Genomic DNA, 21918 nt, shown 5'->3' on the forward strand with positions numbered 1-21918 from the left:
AAAGGAGAAACATACAAAGATTGAACAAAATGGTGGTTTATAGTTATATTAGTTAGTATTTTTCCTTCTTGTCAAATTCAACACATGCAGCGGAAGAAATAAAAGGTCAGAAAGGCAAGACTTCCAACTATAATGAACATTTAACACTCATTTTACCAACTCAGTAAAAATAAAGCTATTAGCTATTCATATTGAGAAGCTAGAAATTGTCCAGGTTAAGTATTCAGGCCCCCACCTGTCTGTGTCCCCACCTGGAGCTCTTAGCTAGTAAATCTGAGAGGAAGGCGCCCCCTGCTGGATGCAGGCACAGGTGCAGCAACACGAGCACAGGTGATCTGTTAAACAGCTCACCTTAGGCGGTACACACACACACACACACACACACACACACACACACACACACACACACACACACACACACACACACACACACACACACACACACACACACACACACACACACACACACACACACACACACACACACACACACACGAATAAACGAATACATGAGAAGTGTTGTTACATTAGGCCAAATATGAAGGGAGTTTTAGTTTAAAGTAGGTTTTTGTTTCATCACAGCTTGGGGGCATGGAGGCACACCCACTGCCACAGGTGTCTCCCTGAGCTGCTGGTCCCGCTCTCACCCAGCGGTTAACGCCGCAGGCTGCATTCACTCTTTGTTTGTGGTGCAATCATTCACAACAGAATACCTGAAAAGTGTGCAGATATATTCTAAAAAAAGTAACCGAGTCCGCCAATTAGATATCAAATAAGTAAAAGTGGGTCTTCGTTTTATTCCTCATCGACGCCCTGTGAATAAAAAGTCAAATATTAGCAATGGGAGAATTTAAAATGTCAATAATAGTTTTAATTGATGCATGTTACATTCAATACCCACTGTGATCCTCCCACACATAATTGCATACATACATAACCTTTCTCAGATGAGGAATGCAACAGACAACTTGTAAATGCTTTACACTATCATATATTTACATATCATCCTCCTCTTCTGTACATGGCGAATCCTTAAATATGATCAAACATCAAAAGGAGTAACATAGGATACAAGGTATGACTGATTGTATGTAGTTTCTTTGAAGCATATTTAATGTACTTTTTTTTTTTTTCCTTCCAAAAAAAGGCATGTGCATAAAGCACCGTCATAAAAAGTGAGTCACACAGTTAGACATGATAGGTTAAAAACTCCACGACGCCTCTCCTTCATTCATATTTCACAAGATAAAACTCTTCCTTCAGCAGGGTTTTCTTTCAAAATGCACAAAAGTACAAAAAGACATGTAAGGTAACCAAAGGGAATAGAAAATAAACGTAAAATGTGCTCAGTGCATTAAGACTCTCCAATATAACAAAGAAACTAGAGGTGTTTGCCCTGTTCCATCGCTGTGATAAATAAATTCACATTGTTACAGGCAGACAGTGAGAGGGCTTGAGTCAAAACCAAAGTACAGTGAGTAAACAAAAGTGAAACAAATTGTGAACTAAGAACAAAAAAAAAAAAAGTTACTAAAATGAGTGTGAAGGCAAAACTGCACATTACGGTTATCCAAACTGAATATAACTGACAAGGTTAAATATGATCCTTCTGGGTTTAGAGTAAAAAAAAAAAAAGTTTCAGCCACAATGCAAGTTGTACATAACGCTGTAAGCTACATCGAGCGTTTTGGCATTTGAATCCATCTCCATTGATTTGTTTGGAGGAGCGAGACGCTTCAGCTGTGCTGGAGTTGTTTAGTATTGGCAGAGACTGCAGTGTCTTTCATGTTAGCCCCGCAAGCATCAAGTGTCAACTCCAGGAGCTCCATAACGACTCTCATTGTCAGTAAACTCAAATGATAGCGAGCATTAAGAGTAAACCGATTCCAGGGTTACGTCTTGACCCACAAAATACAGACTTTCAGCACTTTATCGTCTTGAGATTCTCCTTTGTTTAAAAGTAAAAGCAATTCATCTTTAAATCCCATTTACGTGGGGTTTTTAGGGGTCACTGTGAGTCCTTGTAGTGTAAATGATTTGACTGGCTTAACAAGCATACATGCAGCCATGTACACACACACACACACACACACACACACACACACACACACACACATACATACATAAACAGACAGACAGACAGACAGACAGACAGACGCACACACACACACAGTGCAGTGGCTGTTGTGAGATGGGATGACTTTCAGACTGGCACAGAGACAGCGCAAGTGTCAGAAAAATGACATTCGCATACGATAATACAACGTAAGACTCCTAGAAGTCATCTGGAAAATAATAAAAATATATATAAACAGCAATATTTGCGTGCTCAGTCAGCTGCTGCGATGGCCGAATGTGTGTTTGCACTAGGAAGACTTTAGCAGGTGCACGTGGATGACAGTTTGTTGTATAATTAGATCATGGGTTAATGCCTTCAATCATTTCTGTCTTCTCTGGAAGCCACCTGCTTCATGGCAGCAGCGACACATATTATAAAAGATTTTATATGATGTTTACATGTTTATCTCCTTGGCAGAAAATCCAACCATAAATCTGTTTGATTAAAACAAAAACAGATATGCAGATTTGGATTTTGGACACAAGTCTGTATTACCAAACCATCATGAAATTCACTCATATCACAGGGTTTAAAGGACAAACTTTGTACAATTTCAGAAAGGCCAACAGTGTAACTATTGTATTGCAGTTAATGACAAGCAGAAACTCTTTTGCCACAAAGCATGAATCTAAATGAGGAGAGAAAGTCACTGTTGAACTTCAGCCATTCAAATCTTCAATGAGTGGCTGCGACATACAAATGTAGCTTTTTCCACCTTGGCATGGTTTTTGACACTTTGCTCTCAGAGTCAAAGGCAGACAGTGTTGATATATGTATTCATATAAATAACAAAACAGTACAGTATAAATATAAAGATTCTGAGTGTGTGTGTGTGTGTGTGTGCACGCACGGTTTTAAATGGTGTTTGAGTATAGCATAAGAGTGTGTGTGTATGTGTGTGTTGTAGTGTGCGCTTGTGAGCCAGTGTTAGGACAGGACAGGGGGGTTAGAGGTGAGGCTTTCCCTCCCCCACCTCGTGGAAGAGCGAGGTGTAAAACTCAGGCTCCAGTTGCTTGTTGCGGTAACGCTGGACAATCTCCGTTATTTTCTGCTTCCGCCTCACGTGAGGTGGGTTGTACAAGTCACTTTCCAGGCGCTTCCGTCGGCACACGTTGATGACAGTTTGGCGCACAAGAAACCCTGTCGGCAGGAGGACACACACAGCAGCTCATCAGGCCAAAGTAGGCATTTCATGAATCAGATAAACGACTGATGAAGCATGATAATATATTGACACAGAACTGTGTAACAAGACAAAAATAACAAAGATTAAAAAATGAGCGAGGGAAAGGACTTGTAACACTACGAACTGCCTTCACTAAGAGACAAATATACATATCGTTTTAAATGTATAGTTCACTTGTACATTTTTAGCATCTACAGCTTGCTACTATGCCATCTGCTGGCCAAGAGTGGCATAACATGCACTGAGGCAGAAAGAGTTTATTATCATTTTCAAGGTAAATTTGCATATCAGCACAGGAGAGTAAACGCTTCCAGTTATTTCTTTCATGATACTGCTAAACCATGACATTTCCACTGGCGTTCTCTCTGTTTTAGCAGCCATGCTTTCTTTGTACTACAAACCCTGACTTCTGCATTGTAAAACAATACTAAGAGATTAAATGGAGTTTGTTTCCTGTGCGTCTTAACCTTAAATGGCAGCTATAAAATACTAATGTGTGCATATCATTATTTCATTAAGCTCATTAATGAGCCCAACAGATTCCCTCTGGAAACCGCATGATGCATTAAGAACTGTTGCTTCTAATGGAGGGGGAGGGGGCATGATAGGGAGGGATGAACATAAACAGAGAGCCATGTGAGCCATTACCTAGTGCTCTGCGGCTGACCACCATGCCATCCACCAGGGGAATCACCATGCCAAATTTACCCACAGCTCCATGCAGCCGGATCCTGAAGAGTCCCGTCTTCAGAGGGTGGATGAAGATCAGAGGAACGTCCTTCTCTAGTAACCCTGACCTGTAGCAGGAGCAATGAGAAAAACACAAGTGACTTATCCTGACAGATCAGACTGCAATCAGTGTCAATGAATCATGTGAAACAATTGTGTAAGCAGAGATAATGTGTCTGATGTTGTTTTCAGCATTTTAATTAAAAAGAATAAGAAGTCAGTTTTGCATTGTTCTCAAATGCCACCAACCATTATGTAAGAGAACCTGGGCACTCAGAAAATGTCGCTAATGAAATGAGTGGTTGTCATGTTGTATCAGATCACACCCCCCCAGACAACATCCTCTCAATAGTGGCACTTTTAATTTGGTTTAATACAATCCATTTAAATCGGAGGCTTGTGGTCTTTTCCCTCAGTTGATGTCAATCTATCCACAATCTTTCAAATGAAGCCACTGAGTAGTTTTCCTTCTCAACGTTAAAAAGACGGGCGACCAAAACAATGCACATATGAATCATGTTTCATAAAAACAGAATTTTCCTTCATGCCACGTCACACACATAACACAGCTCTGCCCCAGTTCCTTTTCGCTGCCTGCTTTTGCACACACTGCATGTTGTACTTCCTGTTTTTCACAGTTTGTTATCCTGCGTGTCAGAGCACATGCTGTTTTGCCATTTTTGCACCTGACCAAAACCAACTCGTGAGCCATGTGTTCTCTGCACTGGCAGCAAAGTGTTTTGAGCGTAAACATACCTGCAGGAAGTGCTGTTGCTCATGCTAGCTTCCAAGCCAGTGCTGGTTTCCGCCAAGAGATCAGACAAAGGGAAGTTCTCTAAAGACACAAAAACAATGGCATGCATGTACCTCAGTCCTCAAGAAACACATTTTTACAAAGGAGTATTTCATACTTGGAGGATTTTGTGTGGAGTAACATACTGACTGAGCCAGAGAAAATACTGGAAAAGAAAATGTAATATCCATAGAGAGACAATAAATGTAACCCCACCACTAGTAGTCTCAAATTGCAAGACAGGAGGACAGTATAAAGAGTTATGTACCGATATCATCAAACCGCTCCACCCACACCACAAACACCTTTGTCTCTGGACCCAGTGGTGGGAAAGACTTTCCAGTCGATGACCTCTTTGTCTTCACCAAAGGACTCAGCTACAGAAATAACACAAAAACACAGCAAGGTTAAGCAAACAGTACATAAAAAATAAAGAAGATGCACTCACATAAGCCAGACATTACCTTTTTGGCAGACTCCAGGTTTTCAGAATGGTTGGGGAACAGCTCCAGTGTGAGATTGGGTTGTTTGAGTAAACCAGGCACGGTGTCTGTGTTGGTGTCTGCCTCCACTGTGGAGTCACTGTGCACTGATGACTCCTCTGGGTGACAACAAAGAGCAAATGGCAACTCTGTCAACCCTGAATCCCTCACTGGGTTTACCTCATATACAGTATCCATCGATTTGTATTCAAAGGAGAGAATGCTTACCAGAGTTTTCTGTTAGAGAGGGAACAACGAAGGCAATCTCTGTCAGAGCATCAGCATAGTACAAAACCTTCTTCTCACCGTTGAACACTGAACCTCCCGTGTCCTCAGGAGTAGCTGCTTCCTCTACAGTTGAAAAAACAGAAGGAGTAGTTACTGACTTTTCCACGAACATCCAACACGTAGATGCATAAGAGTTTCCATTATGTGCATTAATCCAAAGTCTTCCTGAGATCTAATACGATAGTTAGCATAGTGGCCTACCTGTTTGTTGTATATCATTACTGTCGGAGCAGGAGTTGAGGGACCAGCTGGTATCTAGGTGTCCTGTCCATCCTGGGTGGCGTCCCACGTCCACAGGCCAGCCCAAAGACAGCAGGAACTCCAAAAAGTGGGGCTGGACGCTGGACGATGACTCCACATTCCTCAGGATCTGATTCCCAAAAGCACAAGAGCACTTGTTCAGAGTTTCTAGCCTTTTGAATTCAGTTCTAATTAAATACAAGCTTGTCAATAAACACACAGTATACTGTTTTAGCCAGTCCATCAGCCAGTGTTCCTCACCTCAGGGCTGCTTTTCTGTCCAGCCCTCACGTAGAAAATAAAGACTGTGTCAAATGGTCGGCAGGGAAGCAGGTCCAGGTAGCTGATGTCATCAAAAAACCCTGGCAAGGATGACTCCAGGCCGATCAGATGAGGAGGTAGACGACTGTTGTTGGGCTCCTATCAATGATAAATTAGTGTACATGTGTTAAACAATGTAAAGAATGCATTTAACACTAAAACTTCATACATTTTATTATTATTTTACATCCCACAGACTCAGATAGAATCACAGTTGCTAGGGGGCTTGTAGATAATATTACAGATATTGTTTTTCTTAACTTCAATCCAGGAGAGTTGGATTAAAATCTCAAAAAAACTCGATTGAGTTTACAAACCTTGAGTGCCTCCAGAGACAGAAAGCCAAAGTGAGAGAGGAAGAGGCGTGCTGTCTGGAACTCCTGTGAGGGTGGAGGGGGTTTGCACTCCGTCTGTGGGTCGGGGAAACGCTTGGACTTCCAGATTTCCTCGCTGTGCCGCTCCAAAGCGTTTTCATACTCTATCTGCTTGGTCATCAGAATGCGAAGCTTGTCATGCTGAATGTCCAGCTGAAGCAAAGAAGGGGACATGTAATTTTTTAAGACAATTCTTCAGAGGCTGCGGCTGATGAATGGAGCTCTGTTGCATAGTTCTGCATTGAACCACAAAGGGCAAGTCCCACCGTCCAATTACTGAGGTGTTGCCTCCCAATGTTGATGTGAATACAGTCACTTGTGTGTATCTGTGCTTTAGAATACTGGTATGAAACACTTAGGTGGAGAATGAGTTGCCATTTTATTAGTTAAACCTGCAGAATCTAATCCAATCCAGTACAACAGCTCTACAATAAATCCATCTTTGTGAAGCTTTTAATGTTCCTCTTCTGAACTTGGCACCATAGTTGGTAGTGGTTTTAGATTGCATTAAAAGCTACAAATTATTGTAAGGGTATTGCATTGGATTGAGACACCGAGCAATAGAATCATCACATATTTGCCAGCAAACCAGATGATTTGACCCTGTCTTTCCCAAGAGACACCCAAGTGAAATTTCATCTCTCCAAAAACAACTCACGTGCGGGCAATTACTCAGTGTATTTGCAGCTCTCGAATCATCCTGCCAGCCCATACAACACACCTGAGTTTGTATAATAACAAATAATATGAATGATTAATTTACTGCATGGCTCTGTTTCAGCCATGACAACATACAGCCTTGTTTTAGCTTACTTCAATGGTCGAATGATTGAATTTCTATGTAACTAGTCATAATGTGGATACAAGATCCAAGACAGATTTCAACAGGAAGCAAATCTCACCTCTTTACTGACAATGTCGTCCAGGTCAGGAATACTGACATCAGCTTTCACAAGAGGAATCTTATCCACCTCTTCAGGGAAGGGCCTCTGCTTGACGTTGTACTTGATCCCCACATCATTGTTGGGCGTAGGACGGCCCTCAGGAACAAACACCTGCTGTGGAAGGAGAGACCGAGGCAGATATGGAGCAGAGTTGGGTCATCAGCAAAACAGATGTGGAGGAACAAGTTTTACAAAAGCAAAACTCAAGCATGCATGTTAAAACAATTCTGAAGTGATATTGGTTTGGCATTGTTGTGTTTATCCATCCATCCATCTATTGTCTACATCCTTAAGCAACTAGTCACCAGTCAATTGCAGACCATTGTGTTTAATGTGTTTAATGATGCAGAAAGCTACAGTGTGATCTCACCCTCTGATTGGCTCGAGCTCCTCTGGGCTGGTGGAAGAGCTGCATGGTCCAGGCATGTCTGCCAGCCGTCCCTCGGATCAAAACTGTCACTGATGGACTGGGGTCTGTCAGGACAGAAAAACTCTCATTTATAGGGGGGACAGGACGGGTTATTTTCATTTATCAGTTTTTGGTACTTGGCAGGTGATTCTGACTCTACTTTTACTTTAAAATTATACTAAGTAACTTTAATTCTCCCCGGTATCCCAGTAAACCGGATGCTAAGCTACTGACTCTGCTCATTGCCGAGAGGTTGCTCCAGCATGGCGAGGATGACAGAGTTGTCAAGGACAAAGTAGCGGAAGTTGCTGGCTCCTGTGGCGCTGAGTCTGGCGTAGCGGATTAGGGTGTCTTCATTCAGCAGGCTGCAGGTGGAGGCAGGCCCACTGGGCGAAGGGAATGCCCCCAACACCTGCATGATACTGGGGAACACCATAGCAAAAACAGCATGAACAAAAAATATACAGAAACTGGGTCAATAGGCACACCACGTTTTATTTTGTAATAGTCATCTGTGTTCTGTGTGCAGGATCAGCAGAAAACCTGGGGAATCTAGGTCACTGTAGCAGCAAGAAAAATACAGCAAATACACAATTTCGCACAACTACAATTAAGTCCAACCAAAGTTACGAAATTCCCTTGGCAGTCAAAAATAATGTATAAATAATAAAAAATAATAAATAGTTCATAAATAATGTTCAAAATTGTTATGTTTTATACTACATATTAGCAAATATATTGCAAAATTTGTTGTACATACATACATACATACCCAGTGACATGCCGGGACATTAACAAATATTGAAAGGTCAATATTTGTTGATATTTGGGTACTAATTTTTTTTCCCAGGACATGTAAATATGTAATTTACTACATATATATGAAGTCACAAAACTCAGTTCAGTTGGTTTCAATGACAAGATAAGCAAAAGGGAATTTTGAAAATAAGTGTGAATAAGAATATGCTTTGCTACGACAGTAGAAACTTTGAGGAATCTTACCAGGACAAAGTGGCCTCAGCAGCGTCCTTAACCCTCATTGAAGCTGGGTTGTGCTCCTTCTCCCCTTTATGTCTAACTTCCTGCTCCTGTCGGGACTTGCTGCCTGAGATTCCTAACTCCACAATCTCCAACACCTCTACCAAACAGTCCTGATCCCCCCCAAAAGCAGAAAAGGAGAGGGAATCTCAGAACAGGAGTGAATGTTTTTTCTTTCCATGGAATGAAGCTTAGACTCGACATAATCACCAACAAAACGTTCATGCAAAATTCTGACTGAATAATTTCTCTCTGTAGTATGCCATTTTCTGTGTGTTCTTGGTAGAAGTTTTCTTTAACCAAACTAATTTCTGTCTCTAACCAACAACACATCTGAGGGAAAACGTACCTTCTCATCCAGCATGTCAGGGTGTTCAGTGAGCCACACACACAGAAACTGGAAGGCAGCTACAATCATGGAGTGGAGGTCTCGGGACTGGAGAGGAGCTGGACGGCTACACTGGTACACAATGTACCCACATATAGAGCTCACAGCACGTTTACGGTCTGCAGAGTCTACTCCCACCTTTACCTGGTTCAGACATATACAAAAAACATTGGAAAATGTAGAACGTGTCGCATTACAAAAATTAATCATTTCAAGCACTTGCGAACAATTTTTGCCTCCGTATATAAGTGGTTGTTAGCTAGCGTTTATGTCTAAATCTAAATAATCTCAATGTCCCATTGGCCTACTCTCAGCACTCTTCATTTGTGCAATATCAAGTGCTGATTATTTACATTTCAAAGCAAATTACTGTCCATTTCACCTTATTTAGAAAATGACACATCTCAGAGCAGTGTGCCAAAGCAGGTGCACCAGTTAATTGTGGCCAACTGTACAGCCATTAACAGGTTTTTCGCTCTGGTAATTTGCGGTACTGGATTGACAGTTTGAGGGCAACTACCTTGCGGCAAACTTCTGACTTCTGAACGCACCATTAGTTTTGTCCTCTTGAACACTGTAACTTTACCTTGGCAAGCCCAGCCAGCAGCTCCAGGGCAGCCAGTGAAATGCTCATGTCTTGCCTCCACTGGGAGTTGAGTCTCTGAGTAACCAGGTGGATGCTTCGCACCAGCAGGCCTGCCGCCGTATCTGGAAAAGCTAGACCATATAACACCTCGAAATACCAAACACCGCAAAGAATAGAGCAAAGCAGGATTCAGGCAACATAGCTAAGGTATGCAGGACAACAGGTGATTGTCCTGGATACCCAGTTAGTAGATATGTCATGATATTGAAAGCATGCATTAGAATAGAGTAGTTCAGTAGTTCAGGTAGACTGAAGGGTAAACAATGAATGAACTGCAGGAGAATAGGGCTGAGTGATCAAGTTTTGACTCTGAGAGAAAACAAAACTTTATGAATGATATGATCATCCAGCATCCAGCTAAATGAATTACTCGGCCAATCTGATAAATATCCTGACAGTTTTCAAAATTACTTAATATTTATTAACATCTGAGGAAAGAATTTCTCAGAATATGACTCACTGTTTGATGTAGAGCACAACTTATTATTGCTGTTAATTTAGTCCCATCCAGAGTAATGTCTAAATTTAAGATATATAAAAAAAATGCAGCATATGACACAATGGTCTGACTCCTGCCTCCTCTCAAGTCTTGGTTTTCCTGTAAATTACTGAGCCTGACAACACAATGTAACCGCCCCGTCTAATAGGAACTATGCACCTTGCGGGCAAAATTAAATAATCTTTTTTTAATCAAAAATGGCTCTCACATCACAATGTCCCAACACATTCATTCATCGTTCAGTCCTACTGAGGAAAAGGCAAAATCTTTGGAAAATGTTTTTGATTAGCCAACATTGTTGCAACCAATCAATTAGAGATGAAAATGCAATCAGCGAAGGCACTCCATACATCTCAATACCAAACTATTGTTCAACTGCACAGCATCACAGCAGATAACTTGGGTTTCACCTACATAGACATTTTACCCAGCGCTTCTTTACCCTGCATACCACTTTAACCACGTTAGCTATAAAGAACAAATATATTAGTTGAATAAGTAACATGTTTTCCATTGATAAGCAAGCAGGTACTGATCACATGAAATATCGCTGTTATGAACAATCTGACCAAAGCAGGCACTTAGTGTTAATTCATCAGGCACAAGGATATTAGTTTATGCCGTTTGTCTTACCGTAGTCTCGAAGCAGGGCCTGGGCAGGACGCTCAGAGTCTGGGCTGGTGGCCTCCGTGCTGCCCCCGCTGGTAAAACTAATACCACTGTTGGTGCGGCTGTGACTCTGACTCCTAACTGCCATGTTGCTCCCATCTATACTCCCCTACCACCACAAAAACAGAACAATCTTAGTGATCCAGTCCATCACACTGTTTCTAGAATTATAAATTGTTAATTAGTAGATAACAGTAGTGATCTGAGCCTTACTGTTTCAGTCTGTGCACCTATGGACTCCAACAGTGCTGAGTCTTGAACAATATTTAGCATTGCACCTGAGGGGGAGGAACAGAAATGGTTTAACACAGCCTAAAAATGGTTGCAGTCAGCAGAAATCCTAAGCAAGTAGCAAAAACAAAGAAATTAAGATGATACGGAGACGCCAGTAGATACCCAGGATGAGCTGTGTGTTGGTGGGGTCGGTCTCAGTCTGCAGTGCTCCTATGAGGACATTGACGAGACGTAGTCTCAGGGACAGGAAAGACACAGGCTGGTCATGAGGCCACCCGTCCTCCTCATTGAACTTCCCTTCCAACAGAACCTAAAGCACGACATCAACATGATACAGAGGATGGCATACTTGTTTTTAACTGAAGGACAACTGAAAAGTGGATTTATGGTGCAGAAAATTCAAGTTCAAGGAAAATGATTAAATTCACACTGCAAACCTGGGAATATATTAAATCCTGCACTAAAGTATCAGATTTGAAATAAATGTACAGATACCAAAGCTGTTACCTCTGATTTGATGTTGCCAAAGTGATGTGGCAATGGCAGCATGGCAAGCAGGATGTTGATGGAGGCTCTCCTCAGATCGGTAGGATTTACATACATCTTGAATTTAGACAGCTCTCTGTAAGAGTAAAACAAATCTCACAAACTAAAATCATATGGTCTGAAAATCCAGTTAATAAAATAAGCTAAGGACATAAAAACTGATCCAAAACTTGTATCAGATACTGCCAGTCTAACCTGTCTGGTACAATAGTCTCCAGGGCAGCTATGAAGTAGGGCACCACCACATTGATACCCTTCAGATCAGTGCAGAAAAGAGAGGAAGAGTTGAGAATGATAGAAGCCAGGACTGGTCTACAGATGAAATCGGAGATCTGGAGACCCTGAATCAGGACCATGTAGAACCTGCAGGAAGAGAAAGAGGAATACTTAGAGTTTTGCACAGTTTAAAATCTTTTATCCAACAGTCAGTGACAACCAAAATAACCTGACTGTTACCTGGACAGGTAAACAGGCAGAATCTCCTCTCCAGTTTTCTTGCTACAGAAGATGCGGCAGAGAGTCCCGCAGGCCTCAGCTCGCCCTGCCTCATAGCTCTCTGGGAACTCGTTGGCATCAAACATGGGGTTGGACACCATGGAGTCGGTGGACATTTGAGAACCCTTCCTTCTAAGCTCCAGGCCTACTTGAGTGGCTATCGCTGTAGAGAGGGGAAGGAGACAGAGAATGAAAGGACCCTGAATTGTAATGTGGTCATTAGTATACATGCATGTATGAGAAATATAGACATGGAGCTACTATATGCACACAACAATAAAGAGTAAACATAGTAAAAATAAAAATGAAATAATAATTTAAAAAAAAGCACCATTAAGCAAACATTTTATCGCTATCACAACAAGAGGGAACAAAGACTTCAATGACTGCAAACACACACTCACATCATTTAAAAGCATTCAAAGGGAATTCTGACACAAAGAGTTTGCCATAGAGCTTCTACCTATCACTGCCACAAAGCATGTGTGATGGTGATAAAATGTTTTCAGATGCAAGACCACAAAGCAAAATCCGTGTGTCAGCTCCCTCGCGGTTGCAATTATATATGACTGTCACTCAAGGTACAGAACATTCACTACATGCATTGAGGCACCAAACCAATAAAAAAAAATCAAAACTCAAGTGAACTGACAATACAAAAGGAAATTACGAGAAACAAAACATTAATGCTGAACTTGAGGGGGTCTGAAACTAAATAATAAGGATTAGTGTGACCCAAATGAAAAGAAAATGAGAACTTAAAGCAGGGTGGCGTTGTCACAAACTGGCAACGTTATGGTCGAGACAAGTGGTCAGTTGGTGAAATCCATTCCATCACCTCTGAAGAAACGCTGAGAGAACGCTGGTGGACTTTTATATATATATATATGACAAGCAGTGGGAACAGAAAACAATGGCGATAATGACGATGATCATGAGGAACTCAACTAAAAAGCAGGAAGTTTTTTTTTTCAAGAAACGCAAATCAAGTGAGGAAAAAAAGCTGCCGTTCCTACTTACAAGATTTATAAGAAAGGAGAATTTGGATAAAAGAGGCTGCAAGATAACAGAAATAGTGGAGAGAGACAAAATCAAAGCAAATCCAATATTTTGGGATCAATTCATATCAGGCATGAATTGTGTTGTTTTTTTGTTCTCCTCAATACATGACCCATTACAACTCTTTAACATTAATCAGACATGGTAGACACGTGCAGGACACTACACCAAAAAGAGAAAAATAAATGGAGAGCCAATGATGAGCCAAATTTCTTTTTGAATAACAAGTACTGTATGTGTTGTCATTGACACCTCTAGTGATGATTTTACCAATAAAATGACTATATGAAGTCCTTAGCATTGGGTTATACTCTATATGCAGTTTTAGCCAGGTTTAAATAGTTGGTAAATGTAAATGGATTAGAATCAGATGGAAATCTCGTACCAGGCCACTTCTAACCAAGCCCTCCACACACAGAAAGGCACAAGGAAGTTTCAGAGAAAATGGTGAAAAAAGCAAAAAGGATATCCCGACGACATACAGTGAAAAATAACAGACACCAAAAGCACAGGTAACTCCACAAAAACACATACTAATGAACAGCAACAAAACACCCACCTGCCCATGCATAAATGGAAATGCTATTAGCCATCGCCTCGCTTCTTACCGGTCATGCTGGGGTCTCGGCTGAGGCCGCTATGGAGCTTACAGTGGACCAGAGCGGCGTCGAACAGCCACTGGCCAAACAGGTTGAGGATGCTGTTGACCTTTGGCCGCGCTGGGGCCGGCAGGGGCCGAGACTCCCAACTGCTCTGGTTGGGGCTGGAAAGCAGGGTCGGAGAGGACGAAGTTTGCTGCTGCTGCTGTTGCTGCTGGGATGCTTTGGTTGGTTGACTACCACTGCCCTGTAGGGTGGAGGGAGGTGGAGGAAGATTAGACTACTTAGGCTGTTGACAACATGTCACTGTGCCGGTGACAAATCGCTCACAGAGAAGATGATCTTTTGAGATTTCTTCGCATAAATAGGACTTCATTGTACTTACAGTTGAACTCTTGCTTGTGGTTTTGGTGACCACTGTATGCCGTTGCTTGCGGCTGTGAGGGGGCGTAGTGTTGGTGATGGAGGGGGGCGGGGACATGCTCATTCTGTTGACTGGGGTAGGCGGGGCACTGTCAGCTCTGGGACGTGATATACCTGTTGACAGGAAGCTTAAATGAGCTGAGGACTTTAGCTGGTGTTTTTCCCTCCATAGCAGGGGGAGAACAGATATATGATGAACCCATCCTGCCACTTTTCAAGCGAACAGAACTTTCTATGGGTAAATATAATCATTTGAAGCCACATTCTAATTTCTAATGTTATGAGATAGAGAAGAAAATGAAGTGGCTTCAGACTTTGTGAGTTGATCATAGATAACATTCATTCGCAGACATGCAAGACGATGTTAGACACAAATCAGCAAAAACTGTTATCCATTTATCTTGATTGACTTTTTGTACCCCCTTGTTGATGATCTTGAAACTTAGACTGGATGTCCAGGGAAGCATCATTTTGTTATGGCAAGACTAACCCCAGTTGTTAATATCATTACCACCATAAACAGACCACTCCATCATATGCCCATCTTATTATACGATGTATCAGCTGATGTCTGTACCATGAGAGAGCAGCACTGGACAAAAAGAGAACACCCTCTCCCGTACATCTCTCTTTTCAACAGAGACACCTACAGTGTAAAGAGAAAAATACACACTGACATGTTTCTATTCAAATGCTTAAACAGGAATTATGACTGACATCCTCCATCTTGATTTCACTCTGGAGTAGTGCCTGAATAACAACTGGAAATGGAGTAACACAGTTAGAACAGAAATAATTTAAAATGACTCGTTCAGTGTTTAATCACATACTGTACACTCCTTTGTACTCTATTCTAAACAATATGGGAGTTTTAGATTTTCTAATGCATTTTTCCTAACCTTCAGCACCCATTGGTATACGTTGATTTCAAGATACGTTTTATTTTTTGTCAGCATAACATCTCTTTTGAATGTAATGCAGAGGAGGCTTTGACAATCAGTCCGTGCTACAGTTATGTAACTTTGACAACAGCATGTTGAAGGTGATGGGTTACCTCAGCTACTTTGCACCATTTGTCTCAGGATTTATATATCCCATTTATTTATTTTATACTGTTCAATTCCCGCTTGTATACCATCGGAACATAAGCAGTAATGTTAACATTTTAACCCCAATGTTGTTTTATTTTATTTTGGTATTTACTACAAGTTATTCCATCTTAAATATCCCATGACTGAGCTTTTCACTTTAGCTCAGCATCCTCTTACCTAAGAAGGCATCCACAAGGCAGCTGACACCCCTCATGGCCCTGAAGAAGATCTGGGGTAGCTGTTTCAAACACGGATGCAGCACCACTTCATGAGGGATACCACTGGAGTTGAGAAACTGCTCCTGAAACTTTGGAGTGGTGCTCACTATCGCAGGGTTGCTCAGGTCCACTGGGTTGCTATAAACAAGTACAGAAAGAAGCAAATTCATGAATTAAGCAAAAATCTTCTAGATGCTTCTAAAGCTTACCTACATATGTCAGACATCAGTTTCTGCCGTGGATCAGAAAGAATGGAATAAGCTCTCTGACATTTAATATTGTCAACATTGAGATAATAACAGCTGTGCCGTGATGATTGACATTCTGAACACATCTGGCACCAACCACAAAAGAAAAATGTGATGACTTTTAAAATGCAATTAAATTATCTATGAATAGGAATTAGTTTCCATTCGTATAATGTGACTGCGCTAACACCATGAGGAAGATGTTTTCGAGCAAGGGAGCAGGAAGTAGAGCACATAGAGAAGGGAAATATCTGAAAGGGTGATATCAAATACTTCCTCAGTTCCACCCTGTGTTAGAACTTCTCTGTCCCTTACAACACATGAAAAGATCATCTGTGCCCATTAAAGTTAGTTCTACAGTGAAAGAGCCTCTGTTTGTCAGGTGACTGCACAGGAAAATGAGGGTTTATGCACCTGAGCATGTGGAGAAAGCGGTACCATGTCTGTGCCACACAGTCATTGTCCATCTCTAAGGGAATCAGACTGGCATCTTCATCGGGGACCTTAAAAGGTGGGAATGATGGTCCGTGGGTAAAGCGCAAAAGCCTGGATTGAAGAAGTGAGAAAGGAATGGACAGATTATCACTCAGTAGAGAATACAAGCATTTATCTAATTATTTTTCCTATTGTCATTATTACAACCACTGAGAAATTTGCCACTTCAGAGGCTACTACTGTTTAGCTCAAAATAAGGTTTGCTTCTCCCATTTGTCGACACAACAGGTTAAACAAGCTAAGTAGCCAACTATCATCGAACAACTCAACAATACCTGAAGCATAGACAAAACCCCCTTTCAGTGACAAACTATATGAAACTCTATTCAGCTCCAAATCCGTGCGTAATTGAGTTGATGAAGAGTTTTTTTTAACCTGGAGGTCAGAGCAGAGGCCACTCGGCTCCACTGCTCAACAACAGGAGGATGGTGTCTCCAGTTGGCCAGCATCTCTCTTGCCGTTTTCCAATACGGTGGCGTGGGAAAACAGCGGGCACATGCCAGTAGCCACACCTCAAACAGCACTGCCATCAATTTCTCTGCCAGCTTCTCTGCCACCCCAACTGAAAGAGAGGAAAATGTTAGCAGATTATTGATATTAGTTATCATCAGTAACAACTACGTAAATTCAGCAGGAGAGGTTGAGTGGGATAGGGGCGGAGCATACCTCCAACTGTGGGCGGGGCAAGTAATGTGTCATTGATGCGAAGCAGGAAGAGCAGCAGCACCTCCCAGGTTTCCCTCACCATGGAAACAGACTCTCGTGCCAATTTCTGGACTGCAGTCAGAACTTGCTGGCAAAGCCTGATGTGGTTCAGACTGTGCTGTTCAGGCCTAGAGGGAGAGATGGGAGTGTTTGAAAAAAGGGAACAGGAAGGAAACAGCAGGCATTATATGTGACTTAGAGTAGTATGAGGTTTAGGTAAGATGACTGTTGCAGACATGGTGCAAAAAGAAATGTAGACAAGATGCATTAAGTATATATTTACATTTCAAAACTACAGCTAATGGGAGATAAAGGCTCGTATGTGAATGCTTCTGACATACCTTGGGACAAAGACATTGTAGAGATGTTTGAGGATGGTCTGGACATACATATTGGGCTCCTTGACCACAGGCTGAGGCATGGAGTCCCTGGGCGACACCAGGGCCATCATCCAGTCTGTGTACACATCCACACACAGCTTGACCGTGTCCCCCTCTAGGGGGAGGGTGAGACCGTAGCAAAGCACCTCCATGGTCCACTTGACCTAGGAACCAATAAATTCTCATTAATTTACGTAAATACGTTTTAGGAGTATCCAATGGCACCTCCCAAAACACATTTTCAACAGTGCTTTCTTCAGCTGCCATTCTTTTGATATAATACTGTGCCTTTATGTCCATCTGCACTATGCCAAGTGAGTAACCATGAAGAGTTTAGTACATCTGAGTTAGTGTCTCATAACACGGAAGGCCAAAGGTTTACAGTAAAATGATGGTGGCAATAACAATGCACTGCCTCTCTTAACTATATTTCTTAGTTTCTTGCTAAATCAAAAACAGGTGGGACAGAGAAGACGCACGATGAATGAAAACTAGATCATTTCACACTCAATGTCACATTTAAACATTGCTGTATCAAAAGCAACAATAAAGTGGGATGTCCCATTCATGTTTTCATGCCCATGATCTGTATCCAGGTCTTTTAAGTTCAGTGTAATGGGCATGGCAAGTTCAACCCAAGCTTTTACTCTTGTATACTTTTCCTACCTAACACAGCTACATACTTAGTCAACCTACATCAAAAGCCTGCAACAGCTGGGCTTTGGCAATTTCCTGTAACATTTTGTGTAATTTCCTACAACCTTCTGTGTAATGCTCATGAAGGGAGGAGAGTCAATGTGGATCAGAAGTGGTAGGACGATTTGTATAAGCTTTATCCTCAGCATGAAGTGAAGTGCAAACCAATAGATTCTTCAGATGTATGGCATATCTGAGAAATATTGCTGAAATATTTTTTAAACCAACACGGTCCTGATCCTACAGGAGGTGCTTGGGAAATTCCTATTGAATACACCAATTTTGTGTAAAATCACTGAATATACAGTATGTATCTCAGATGCTTTAACATTGAAAATTGTACATTTTGCATAATCCATGCATGGAGAGCAAATAAACAAATCCAGATTCCATAGGCACCCAAACTGAGTTCATTTTCATTACCATAGAAAGTTAAGTGAAGGGGGGACTGTACCAACAGCACTAAGTGTGTGTTGTGTTTCAAGCCTAAGCCTCCTGCTGAGATAGGGGACGCCATCTCAGTAACACATAAGTCAGTCAAGCTTTTAAATGCTAGAATAGTTATACCAAAGGCACTCCTGAGTACAAAACATCTGACAGCTCAACTAGGTTTTGCCTAATGGCACTCAAATGGACTCTGAGAGCTTAAGATAAAAAGGACTCTGATCTCATAACAAAATTAACTCTTTAGACTCAATGTCAAGCACCAAGTGGTGAAAAACAGTGTCTACACATATGCTAACATCCGTACAAGAAACATGGAGGTGGTGGCATTATGTAATGATTTAAATGGCAGGACCTGAGACCTGAACTTGTAGGGATTAGGGGGATGATGAGTAAAACCAAATACAGAGAGGTGCTTGAATAAATCCTGCTGCATGCAATCTCATGACATAATGACAGTGACACTAACATAGGTCTGGTCTTTGTCCCAAAGTTGATGATTTACAGAAAAGGTTAAAAGAAGGAAAGGAAAATGTGTCTAGGTGTTCAAATCTAATAATGATATACTAAAGAAATCAAATATGTCTCATTTATTTTCCTCTGAGCTTATTGGATATAATGTTCACAGTTAAGTTAATGCCATCTAATTAAAACACAATAAAAAGTGTAAGAAGTCAGGAGATGCAAATAGCACTTATTTTTGACCATATTCACATTGGCTGTCACAGTAATGACACAGATATCTGTATGTAAAATAGACGTGTCTTCTGAATGCAGTGAACAGAAGTCTGTTTTCTGATTCGGTCTTCCTATATATTAATAACTTGTAGCTTACATATGGCACTTAGACAGCACCAGCAATGTAAGAGACTGTTCCTTTGATTACATGTCAAAACACAGCATGTTGCATCAAACAGTGATCGTTTAAAGTAAACATTATTTGAATTCCATCATCTTGGTAACCCTGAACAGTATGTCCACAGAAATTATTTTCCATCACATTCAAACATATATTGATGGTCTAATCTTAACTGGGGAAATCAGATGTCTTCAGTTTTTACTAACAGTAATCCTGCTGTATATCCCACCAGATGCTAAAATAATTTCAATTTTTCTAATAAAATGGTATGTTAGTCTAAAAAATAACTTAGCGCAGTGATAGCACCATCAAACCGTGTGGTATACATTAAACTCTTTTGCCATGTGTTGTCTAAAATACATCTAAAATAGGATTGATGGGGCCAACCCACTTCAAATCATATGGGAATGAAGCTGACCAGGCTCTCCAAAGCTTTGTTGATGGAGCTGATAGCCTGGCAGACTACCAAGAAATTAAAATGATATGTCTAACATTGCACCGTTCCACACCGGCCTAAGATACAAAAGTGTGGTCCTCTTTCTCACCTCTTTGTCTGTCTTGAGGATGTTCTCGGTGGCAACAGGACTGACAGCTGTGCCCAGAGGCTTGACCACAGCATTTGCCACCTCCGTGCCCACGGTGGTGGGATAGGTGTGCAGAACACTGAGGTGGCCCTGGTCACTCTGCACCACCAACTGCAGGGAGCGCCACTCGGAGTACATGCTGCTGATGTCTACTGCACTCTACTCACACCTCCTGCCTCCACCTGCAGACACACAAATCCAGAGGAAAACTTAATCAGGCAAGTTGTGAGGATTGCAAACAGGCTGCTTAGCTAAAATAAAATCAAACACCAGTACAGTTGCATAAAGAATACTTCTTCCAGATGTGTCACTATGTAGACCTGCTAGCTAACAGAGAAACAAACACACCTCTTAAAGAACGCTTCTTTTTGACAATCGATTTGATCTTGACGTTTATCAAAAGATCGGTCAAGCAGTATCTAAACTTTAACTTGCTTAACTGGTTACGTAGCTGGTGTATTTTTTGGTGAAAGGAGAATGCAGGATTAAAACGTATAATGTTAACAACGACATTAGATTAAACCATTAATTAATCATTTAATCACTGCATGCCTAGCGAAAACACACGTTCGTTTTCATTGATGTAAATATAGTTTGACAGCAAACAGGACCTGTCAAACTGACTGATTTTTACGTCGTTGCTTCCGTTACGTTCTCTCCTTTTTAGAGAAAACAAGAAGTATCAAGGCTAGTATTACATTGGATATGTTAAATAACTATACTTACTGACTTTGCGCCCTTAAACGAAGTCAGGGAATGGAACAAACCAAGCATTTGTATCCTAAACCTCGGGAGGGATAACAACCAGGAAACGACTCTGAAAATCATTAGCTTGCTAACGTTAGCTAGCTCTGACATCTAAACATCTTCCTCATCTTGCTGATGACATTAGCTGAAGTTAGCGTTAGCTGCTGGCTGGCCTCTGTGTTACAAGGCCGCTTCCCTGAATAAGACAAAAAAGCTGTTGTTAAGAAAAACGAGCGGCTCTACGTGCTAACTTATCAGTTATCTCAAACTACGTTACAGTTGATACGACGCCGCTAGCTAGCTTAACTACTGTTCGCTGCGCTAGCACGTTCGTTGACATTAGCTGAGCTGGCTGTCATCTGTGCTAACGTTAGCTACCTAACTTTGCAAAGATGCTAACGTTTGCTGTCTAGCTAAGTAACAAGGAGGGCTTTCAATTTACCTGGAACAACTGGAAATGTTGTCATAACAGAGCTGTGCAACTCGCAGTTTGTGCTTTCTGTGTTTCCTGCTCTAGTCCATAACAGCCTCCATCTTGGTTTGGTGCTAGATTGGATGGGCCGGACGGACGGGGGAGGGACGTTCTGCTGTGCGCTCTGCTGTGATTGGCTGTTACGTCATCACCTACCTCAGCGAAACAACCAATCACAGCAGTGTATGGCAAGCCGGAAGTATATTCTATACAGTTTTTACCAGACCTCTCCTATAATAGCTTGAATGGATAGGCCTATACATTGTAGATATCCATGATTTAATTCCTCTCAGTAAAAGTTATTCAGATATCTACAAAGGCAACCTTCCTATCCACAGTCGTCTACAACATGCATTTGCACTCTGCATCATTGCATCACTGTCTTCTTCACATTGTTGTCCTAATTTCTATATTTCTACTTTTATGTTTATGCATTTAAATTGAACATAGAGATTGAATGTTTATACTTTAGTTAGATGTATTTACTTTGTTCAGCTT

The 21918-nt window shown here is 41.4% G+C and overlaps 1 protein-coding gene across 2 annotated transcripts; it reads right to left on the reverse strand.

Moving 5' to 3' along the window:
* Positions 1–830: 830 nt before the first annotated feature.
* Positions 831–21487, reverse strand: LOC139209412 (ral GTPase-activating protein subunit beta-like). Of its 2 annotated transcripts, none has more exons than XM_070839116.1 (30): positions 21391–21487; positions 20163–20383; positions 17580–17782; positions 17200–17366; positions 16909–17095; positions 16453–16584; positions 15750–15928; positions 14444–14595; positions 14068–14305; positions 12362–12563; positions 12101–12268; positions 11867–11981; positions 11522–11669; positions 11339–11403; positions 11090–11234; positions 9898–10019; positions 9273–9455; positions 8888–9036; positions 8120–8307; positions 7847–7950; positions 7435–7587; positions 6476–6685; positions 6099–6257; positions 5799–5967; positions 5538–5660; positions 5292–5428; positions 5096–5204; positions 4791–4869; positions 3954–4102; positions 831–3259 (listed from the first exon to the last, which is right to left on the reverse strand). In XM_070839116.1, exons 2-30 carry the CDS (start codon positions 20337–20339, stop codon positions 3066–3068), a joined length of 4506 nt encoding a protein of 1501 aa, XP_070695217.1. In that variant the 5' UTR covers positions 20340–20383; positions 21391–21487; the 3' UTR covers positions 831–3065. The 2 variants fall into 2 exon arrangements, with proteins under 2 accessions (XP_070695217.1, XP_070695216.1); XM_070839115.1 differs by having other exon boundaries at positions 7435–7590.
* Between the last annotated feature and the right edge of the window lie 431 nt (positions 21488–21918).

The sequence above is a fragment of the Pempheris klunzingeri genome, chromosome 11 (assembly GCF_042242105.1).
Source record: "Pempheris klunzingeri isolate RE-2024b chromosome 11, fPemKlu1.hap1, whole genome shotgun sequence".
Taxonomy (NCBI): Eukaryota; Metazoa; Chordata; class Actinopteri; order Acropomatiformes; family Pempheridae; genus Pempheris; species Pempheris klunzingeri.

What these genes read in the sequence shown, in the direction of transcription:
- LOC139209412 (XM_070839115.1), bottom strand. Translation starts at nt 20,339, where the DNA reads ATGTACTCCGAGTGGCGCTCCCTGCAGTTGGTGGTGCAGAGTGACCAG. An exon ending in TGTCTCTGGAGGCACTCAAG is followed by an intron (nt 6,258 to 6,475) that starts GTTTGTAAACTC and finishes TATCATTGATAG; the next exon opens with GAGCCCAACAACAGTCGTCT. An exon ending in GACAGAAAAGCAGCCCTGAG is followed by an intron (nt 5,968 to 6,098) that starts GTGAGGAACACT and finishes TTTGGGAATCAG; the next exon opens with ATCCTGAGGAATGTGGAGTC.